This window comes from Limanda limanda, chromosome 1 (genome assembly GCF_963576545.1).
Source record: "Limanda limanda chromosome 1, fLimLim1.1, whole genome shotgun sequence".
NCBI lineage: Eukaryota > Metazoa > Chordata > Actinopteri > Pleuronectiformes > Pleuronectidae > Limanda > Limanda limanda.
In genome coordinates, this window is record NC_083636.1 from 25,876,753 (window position 1) to 25,886,445 (window position 9,693).

Here is a 9,693-nt window from a genome sequence, read left to right on the forward strand (position 1 = left end):
CGTCTGATATCACCTCTGACAGAGGCCCGCAGTTCATTTCGGAGCTCTGGTCAGCGCTAGCAAAGTCTTTGGGCACACAGGTTCACCGTACCACTGCCTACCACCCCCAGGCTAACGGTTTGTGTGAACGTTTTCACCGGTCGCTTAAGGCGTCATTGCGGGCTGCGCTCTCAGATGCAAATTGGTTGGATCGGTTGCCGTGGGTGATGCTCGGGTTGCGCTCGGCTCCTAAGGCTGACCTGGATGCCTCGCCTGCAGAGTTGGTACTCGGTCAGCCGCTCCGCGTCCCAGGGGAGTTTCTGCCTAAGAGCTCGGCCCCCTTTCCGCGTCCTGCATCACAGGCCGCTTGTGCACCGGTGCCCGTGAATCATTTTTCTCCTCGGTCTTTCATGCCAACGGATCTCGCGACCGCTCGGTTTGTTTTCGTGCGTCACGATGCTCACCGGTTTCCCCTCCAGCCCCCGTATGACGGCCCGTTTAGAGTGTTAGAGGCGGGTTCTAAAAGTTTCATTCTGGACATGGGCGGGCGCAGGGAGCGTGTTTCGTTAGACAGACTTAAGCCAGCTCATCTGTTGGCCGGCGAAGAGGTGCTACCGGCCCGGGTTCCCCGTCGTGGTCGCCCCCCTTCTAAGACCCCTGTGTTGTTTTCTCCAGTTGTGCCTCCTGATCCTGTGCCTGTTGTAAATGATGTCCCTTCTGCTTGTTCCACCCCTGCGTTTGCGGACGGGGATCGGCGTAGCCGTTATGGTCGCCTCGTTAAACCCCCTGAGAGGTACTGACTTTTGTCCCATTTTATTTTTTTCCCTCTGGGTGTTCGGGGGGGGCTGTGTGGCGTGCACTCATGGGTGTGTCCTCTCACCCAGTGGGTTGATGGGTAATGTAAAGTCTGTAGCTATATATACTTCCCGTATGGGGAACATGTGCCAGTTCTTCCTGACTACTGAATAAACAACAGTAAGCAGTACCTGCGTCTCTGCCTTTCCTTGTCCTGCCACAATATAATCAATTAATTGATTCTCAGTCAAAGGTTTTACCAATGCTGATAATCAACTGACGAAGTAAATAACGTAATTGTTTCAGTTCTAGAATATTTATTATATGATTTAAAAAGATCTGGCAAAAATCAACAATCTTTGTTTACATCTTGGATCCTCTGACTCTTTTTCTCTCTTTCTCTCTCTCCAGCTACACTGAAGGAGATGGAAAAGCCTTCGATAAGTGAGATGGAATTCCCTCTATTAGATATAATTCAGAATACGTTTCTTGCAAGTGTTGACAGTAACGACAGAATCTTGATGCATAATGAAACCAACAGCACCGGAACAGGGGTGCTGAATTTAACCAGCATCAAGAGGGTGGATATCTCTGAAGAAGCGCTGTTGTTTCTCACAGGCTCTGTGTCCACCATCCTCATCCCTTCCTTCTACACTCTGATCTGCCTCATCAGCTTGCCGATCAACATCTGTGCAGTGGTGGCCTTCGCTCTGAAGATCAAACCCAAGAAGCCGGCGGCCATCTACATGTTGAATCTGGCCTGTGCCGATCTGCTCTTTGCTGTGCTGCTCCCCTTCAAGATCTCCTACCACTTTGGGGGCAACAACTGGATATTCGGCTCGCTCATGTGCCGCGTGGTCACCGCAGCCTTCTACTGGAACATGTACTGCTCTGTTCTGCTCATAACTTGCATCAGTGTGGACCGTCTCCTTGCTGTAGTCTATCCTCTTGACTCTCTGCCTTGGAGGACGCCAGGGAACGCAATCATGGCCTGCGTTGCCATGTGGATATTATCCTTCGCTGGCACTGTGCCCCTTGTCCTCCACGACCAGACTTTTCCCCTCAGTCAGCTGAACATCACCACCTGCCACGATGTCCAGCCTGTGCAAGAGATAATCTTGTACTACAAGATCTTCTTCATCGCCCTGTGCTGCACTTTCTTCTTCCTGCCTCTGCTCATCACAGTGGTGTCCTACACTCGTGTGATCTGGGCACTGAGCAGAGTCCCACGCGGCGTTCAAGGACATTCACGGAGGAGAACAAGAGCAGTAGTGATGGCTGGAACAGTGCTGGTGATATTTGTGCTGTGTTTCACACCCACAAACTGTCTACTGATGGCCCACTATCTGCAATTTAACGGAGGTGCTGAGGCGATCCAAGAGAGCAATGATGGCTCTTACGCAGCCTATCTCGTGTTAATGTGTTTAGGAAGTCTGAACTGCCTCCTGGATCCCCTGGTCTACTACTTTGGCTCATCCCAGTGCCAGAAACAACTTTCCAGCACACTGAGGTGTGAGAAGATTTTGGAGGGCTGTAGTGGACATTCCTTTTCTGGCCTCAGTAGTCACTTAACTAGGATGAGAACAACCACATCCAGTGACCTGCAGGTTGACGTCCACCCAGTCTTCATACCATAAGAACTCCATTTTGGAGGCAAAATTAAAACCAGGGTTTCTTCCAAACAACATGCTTTCAATCAGATAAAACAGATATACTATATGACCAACATTGCAGAATAGTTGGATGGATCTGTCTGGTCGACAGTGGTCAACAAGCAATGACGCCCTGAACACATGCTCAATTCGATAACCATGCTGCCTCTCTCTCTTCCCGGAGGTGGGGCGATCACAGACGAATGTCATGAAACCACAGTTCATTCTGTTCTGAAAACCAGCTCATTTTATTGAATGACTGAAGCAAAGTGCAAAAAATCTTTAAACTGTCTTGATTTGGTTAATATTGTTTTATAACTGCTTTTTAAGTGATTTGATAGAAATTCCAAAAGTGATCCAGGTTTTATGAACTTTTAATTGAGAAGCCTATTATAAAAAGTTGTATACCTATAGAATGCATTTAAACATATACCATTTAATTATACTCTAACTATTAATGTTATCCTGTGTTCAATTCATATAATGTTAGATATATCATGTTGTGATGGTTGATTACACTGTTGTAATTAATTTTGTTATAATCTACATTTGTGTAATACACCTTCTGTTTGACACACATTTATATACTATTTTACAGAATATAACTTCATCATATATTAGTAGAGCTACATGATTTGGCACAGATTACTGATCATTTTTGTGAGTATATTTCTTGAACAAGCTTCTCTTAAACTTGAAAATTCATTATAAACTCCCATAGGGCCAGGGTCTGCTTAAGGTAAAAATCTGATCTGTCCTGATTGATAAGAATGAAGACCAAAATAAATTGTAGACATTGGTATAGTTAGATCCATTCTGCCTCCTACTAGTAATAAATGTGCTGTACTGAATGTGTTCTAGTAAAGCTGTAATTTGACCATTTTAAAGTTAGTTTTCTACAGCAGATAAAATAATTGGAAACTCTGAATTACATGAAACCACACACACACAGACATTGGTGTTGTGCAGAGATGAGTCTTGTGAGGCTGTGAAGGAACTACTGAGGAAAAAGTTGACTCATTTATTTTGTATTCATTTGTTTTACTATGTAAATCGTGTTCACAGTTTTTAGACGTGCAAAAGCAATAAGATGACAATCAACACCAAACTGCTTTAAATAAACACTTTTGAGCTTTAAACATTTAACTTACACCAATGGATCTACGGCTACTAAAATAATGCCCCCTGATAACTGAATCTTAAATGAGAAATTGTCAATTGTTATCTGATATATCATCAAGATTCAGGGCTTCATCTTTGTCCGTCATCAAGTCCAGATAACTGTGGTGGATGGAAGTTTTTCATTATTTACTTTATCATTCATGTACAAACTTTAATTACATATTTCAATAAACAAACAATGTAGTAGTCTTGATGATATTAAAGATCAAACTCAAAACAAAAATGAATCAATAAAGTGTGATGGCCTTTTTCAAGCAGCATGGCACAAGGAAGGAATGTGTGTCTGTGTGTGTCTGTGCGTGTTTGATGCTCAAACAGTAAATTGCATTTACGACAGAGTTGACTTACAATTCCCACCCCAGACTGTACCCAAGACCAGGGCCAGGTCTAGGCAGGGGCAAGAGGGGGCCTGGCCCCCTCAAATAAATGTTGTGCCCCCTCAAACTAAATCCCAATTTATAATAATAATAATATAATAAAGCACAATGCCCCCTCAAGATTTGTGGCTGCCCCCTCATACATGCCTGTCTAGACCCGGCCCTGCCCAAGACAGAAAGTGTCTTTGCACTTCAAACAAGTCATTGGGCTTCATTCATCAACATCTTCTTAGGTATTTTCTTATCTTCCAGAAAGTTACTGGGCACATTTCTCCCTGTCAACTGCCAAATTTCTCTCCTGCTCTCTCGAGTTGCCTTGTTCATCTCAGAGAGATTGTTGAAGAGCATCCAGTCAGGTGCAGTCTGTCCGTCTGTATGAGAGAACTCTTTTTCTGTAGAAGACTGATTGACTTAGTGACCTGGGCCAAGGTTCAGTTCTGTTATAGTTTCCCGGTAAGTGTTGATTTTATTATTAAGTTGTTTTAGTGAATGACGAATCCAGAGGTTGAACGCAGAGACGTGGAAAACTAAATTCATCTTTTAGAGAAAAAAAACAGTGGCAGATCATCCTGTCAGAATCCAACACAAACCTGGTAACTCTGTGCAAACTTTGATTTAGACACAATGGAGAGTAAACATAATTTCTGAAAACAAATAATGAATTAGGATTACAATCAAAATAATAATATGTATATATATATATATATATTAACTCATAAAAAAAGGAGGCCGTAAACATGAAATGAATGTATATCTCAAATGCACTTCTTTTACAAATAAGAAACAGATCATGGTGACAGATAAATTGGTGAGGAAGTAGATTTAGTCTGTCTGTCTGTGAGCTCAGATATCGACTCCCTGGGGATATAAAGCTCAAAGGAGTCAGATAACTCCCACCCCCTCCTGGCCTCATCACCTTACAAACTCTCGGAAAGAGAAAAGAACCAGCACATTTCTCCTTCTTTAAAAACACATTTTTCTTATTCGTACTAACTTCCATCCTCATTTTTGGGTTAAAGGTTAAATGAAGGTTAAAGCCCCCATGACTTCAGCTTTTAGATTTTTCTGTTTTAATCAAAACAATATCAACATAATCTGATTTCCTTAAAGGAGACGCCATTAGATTTACCTTACCAGGTAACAAAGAGACTAACTTGTACTTAGATGGGATGATAGATTCATCCCATCTCATTTTACTTACGATGCTCTTATTTAGCTGTTACAAACAGTAGAAACACATAGGCATCCCTAGGGATATTTCTTCAAGTAAAAAAAGTAATGGGATGATTATATAAAACATGCTGTTGTCTATGTCCCTTAAATCATGTGTTTGTCAAAGTTCCCAAAGATAAAAAAATTCCACTTCAATCAACCCGATCCAGAACAAGTTACACTTTAAATATCCATCAAAAGGACATAGCTGTACACTGTAGGAAAAATAATTATTAATAATAAATAATAAATGTCCCTTATGGACCAGAAAACTCTTAAACTGGAACTGGCAGCTGTTTATGTGATGGGATATCAGTGGACAGGAATGTTTCTGTGCTTGCAAATGCCGTTTGTTGTTTAAAAATTAACATTTTTTTATCAGTCATTGCTTCAGTTTCGCCAGCACAATGATTTTGTTGTTTCAAAAAGCTTTGCTGATGGTTCTGTTGTGTGCGTGTGCCGACTCAAATACGATGAATGGTAAGAAAACATATATTTTCTAATAATAAAAAAACACAGTTAAAGTATCAACATTCTATGTGAATATATCATGGTATATAAGTTATGATATACTTAATCGTGTTGATTTAATAGAGCTGAAAAGATTAGCTGATAAAAGTAACTAGTGAGCTACAGACACATTTAAGGAAACATAAATGAAAGAATGAGTGAATGGATGAATGGAGAGTGTTTTCACTGTATGGTACAAAGGATCTGTGGGGGGTTTGAAAATGCTGATGGGATCAAGTCCGCAGGAAAATATATGACAGAACGGTGTTCATGCCTGATGAATGCTTTGACAACAGGAGGTTGATGCATAATGAAACCAACATCACTGGAACGGGGCTGCTGACTGTAACCAGCACCCAGAAGGGGAAAATCTCCAAAGAGGCGCTGTTGTATCTCACAGGCTCTGTGCCCACCATCCTCATCCCTCCCTTCTACACACTGGTCCTCATCAGCTTGCCGGTTTCTCTGTTTGTTCAGATAACAAGGTTCTCCTCTCTAGTTCTCTTCCTCATCACCTCTCAGCCCAAACAGCAGAGCCTATTGCACTCAGGGAAGCATGCAACATGTAATATAATTTGTTACTGGTAGAACACTAAGTCTACACTGACTCCAGATATGCACACTAGACGAAAAGCAGTATTATTGTCACAGTGAACCTCTACGGACAGGCCTAATCCCCTGCTGTAACCAACTGTTTCCATGATGTTACCTCGGCGTTCGCCAGTGAAGACAAGGTGGGTCTATCGGCGTTTGCGGACCTTAAGGGGGATTTGGAGAACAAAGGAGAGAGCCGCGGGGGGGCTCGCTGAGCCTCGCGGACCGATCGCGACGTGTGATCTAATTAGCATATGAATCGGAGTCCAGCCGCTGGCTAGAACCTCTCTCTACTCACCATTGGAGGAAACCACAGACCCTTGAAACTAATGTCACTCGTGATTGGTTGGTAGAAGTGTTGCTATTGGTCACCTTATGGGTCATTGCAGTGCACACGTGGGGTCACAGCATTCCGCACGTGGGGTAAGCCCCTCCCACACAATATTTATAATAAAAATGTATATATTAATATTTATTATTATTTATAAGTAAGCCTTTACCAAAAGCACTGCAGTTAATTAAAACTAAACATTCATGTGATGCTTGATGTTATAGGTGAACATATTGTACAGGGAACAAATGTGAACAAGGTATATGTGGAGTGAAAGCTTTATTTACATACAGCAAAAATATTGTACAAAAACTCAGATGAGGCTTGAAATGTTTCTCTGCAGCCTCTGGGTCATGACTTCTTTGTGGGACTCTTCTCCAGTGTGTAGACGTCTGTGGTGTGTAGCTGTGAGATCAGTGTAGCTTCCAGTCTTATATGAAGTGTGGGACACAGGTCGGTGCACTCCTGGCTGTGGAAGGATGGATCCATGTCATCTGTCCCGCTTCAATCAGCTGTAAACACATTCAGTAAAATTAGCACAGTTCAATTACAACATACACCTTTACATGTAACTGGAAAATTATTTAATGAATATAACCTTACCCTCTTTCTTCTCCGACAACTCCTCAATGCTGATGTAAGGTCTGGTCGGATCATACTGGCACATAGTGTGTCTTTGTACGTCATGGACAGGCAGCTGGAAAACAACACATGTAACATGACTTTATTATTAATAAACGGAAATAGCCGCGCTGCATCACCGTTGGAAGATCCACAGCAAAAAAACACCAAAACAATTCATAAACAGTTACTTACATTCAATGGCTTCATTTTCTGCACTTTAAATCCGGACTTTCAGCGTCTCAGCCTAACGCCTCTTTGTTTGTGTGTGTGTGCGTGTGTGTGTGTGTGTGTGTGGGGGGGGGGGGGCTGAGGCTGTGAAAACATACAGAAAAAAGTCACGTTGATGAAAAAACTTAACGAGAACAAACTGTTACATCTAAGTAATTCATACATATTTACACATGCACTAGATCTGCTCCAGCACTCGATGCTGTATTCGTATTTAAGCAACTTTCTCGCTATCCCAAAGAGTGGCGGACATGCTTTCAGATGTACCAGTTAGCTTAGTGGTTAGCATGGCGGCTCTAGCTCACCGTAACTCAGGGACTGTGCGCCCGTCTTCTCCGCCTCGACTCGTCCACACCGGGCCCGCGGCTCTGCCTCCACACGCACTCATCTTCTCCTCCAGGGAACAGCGTCGTGTCGACTTCAGCAAGTTATTTACCCCGAAGACAGAGTCACTCGTACGGGACAAGCTAAACACGACCCGCTTCCTGTCTGCGGGACACTCGACGCTGCTGCACGGCGTTTACGAGGCTCTGATTGGACGAGTCCATCAGCTGATGACGCGAGCGGGTGACGTGAGCAGCGGTTAATTCATATGGGATAAGTATTTGACTGAGGCCAGGTTTATTTTTTGTGGTGTTTAGTACATTTACACACATGATTCACGCTGTTCTGTGTTCGTAACCTTATAGTTGAATGCACTTATCGTAAGTCGCTTTGGATAAAAGTGTTGACTGTTTTAATGGAATACTGAGAAAGTTTAATAACAACAATTAGACAATTGAAGTTCAAATTATGAAGGAATTTAAGCTCTATATTGTGTCTCCTTTATATTTAAAATAATAATCAAACTGAGTGGAGATGTATGTTGTATCCAAACAGCCGGCTGCTGTGTTTTGTCACTGTGCAGTCCATGGGGGATTAAATATTACTATTTTTATTATTAAATCATTAAATCAATGAATGTTTCATAGCAATTTTGAAAGTAGTGGTGAAAAGGTACCATTTATAATTCATGGAACAGCTTAGTTTGCCATTGACATGTGAATTTGATGCCAGTATTTTGGGAGGACAGATATTTTTATGGAAAGCCAGTAGAAGTTTGGAGCTTACAGGACACAGATGATCATACCCAGCATCATTTATTTGCTGGTAGAGGTGTGGTTTACACTTCCTCTGTGCATTTAACCAGCACAATTGAAAAAGTGACTGTAATCATGCCACTCTGTACAGTTGTTGAGATTTAGGATTGGATGACAATAAAAATTTGAAATAAAGTGCATTGTTTCATTTCTTTTGACTGCATTGACCTTTGTTCGTGGTATACAATATAATTCATTATAGCACACTTACTTACTTAAGAACAATTTAAAATTTCAGGTTTAATATTTATTTTAAGCCTGGTTTACTCAGCCAGATAGTTTGTTGGTGCCTCTTACACATTGGTGTTATCTGCTCTCAGGGAATCTGATTTGCATTTGTGAAGCTCAGAGCATTGTCATTTGCATGTGAAAGCGTCCTCTAGGAGTTGGAGCAGGGGGGGTCAAATCTCAACAGCTCACAGGCTTGACAACTGCAGGAACCCTGAGCGTTTCCTTTGCTGCCTGCAGATACGTGTGAAAGTCGTTAACCGAAGGATGTGCCAACACTTCTCTGCGACACAGATTGACACAAACGCTTCTTTTCATGCAGTGGCATTCAGTGTGAACTCATGATTTGGGCGCCCTTTGGCAACACCAAAACTTCCTCACATCTTCTGTTAAAAAGTTAGCACATCACAGTCTAATCATAGTTCTGTCGGCCATTTTGTTCCCAAAGACTGTTGCTGTATGCAAATGTTGTGCAAATACTACGGATGCTGAATGCAAAAATGCTACGGATTTGACTGATTTGACTCGCCTACCACTTCCTCTTTCAAACAAACAGGCCGTCACACTCACATCTAACATGTCATTTCCTCTTTTTCATACACAGACATTATTTATCACTTCTGATATTTCCTCCTCTCTCTCTCTGCAGTACAGTCCACTTTCACTCTTCCTGAGATCTCCCTATGGAAGACCTCTGGGTCTATGTTCCGAACTGGTGTCTGGAATGGTCCTGACAACAAACCTTGTTTTCCTAAATATTTCTTCCCTCTTTATGCTAAGTTAGCTCTGGTTAAAGATCATAAATCTAAAACGGGGATGTTATCTATGATCACGGAACATTG

The 9,693-nt window shown here is 42.2% G+C and overlaps 1 protein-coding gene and 1 long non-coding RNA gene across 2 annotated transcripts; one reads left to right on the plus strand and one right to left on the minus strand.

The window, feature by feature from the left end:
- The first annotated feature begins 1,295 nt into the window (after positions 1 to 1,295).
- LOC133001646 (proteinase-activated receptor 1-like) lies at positions 1,296 to 2,411 on the plus strand. Its single transcript, XM_061071308.1, has one exon. The coding sequence runs from the start codon at positions 1,296 to 1,298 to the stop codon at positions 2,409 to 2,411; it is 1,116 nt and encodes a 371-aa protein (XP_060927291.1).
- A 4,481-nt stretch (positions 2,412 to 6,892) lies between these two features.
- LOC133008446 (uncharacterized) lies at positions 6,893 to 7,538 on the minus strand. Its single transcript, XR_009680517.1, has 3 exons — positions 7,449 to 7,538; positions 7,236 to 7,329; positions 6,893 to 7,144 (listed from the first exon to the last, which is right to left on the minus strand). It is a non-coding gene; the product is annotated as an uncharacterized LOC133008446 (long non-coding RNA).
- Positions 7,539 to 9,693: the final 2,155 nt, after the last annotated feature.

Excerpts from the sequence above, each read along its gene's own strand:
- LOC133001646 (XM_061071308.1), top strand. The coding sequence starts at position 1,296 with ATGCATAATGAAACCAACAGCACCGGAACAGGGGTGCTGAATTTAACC.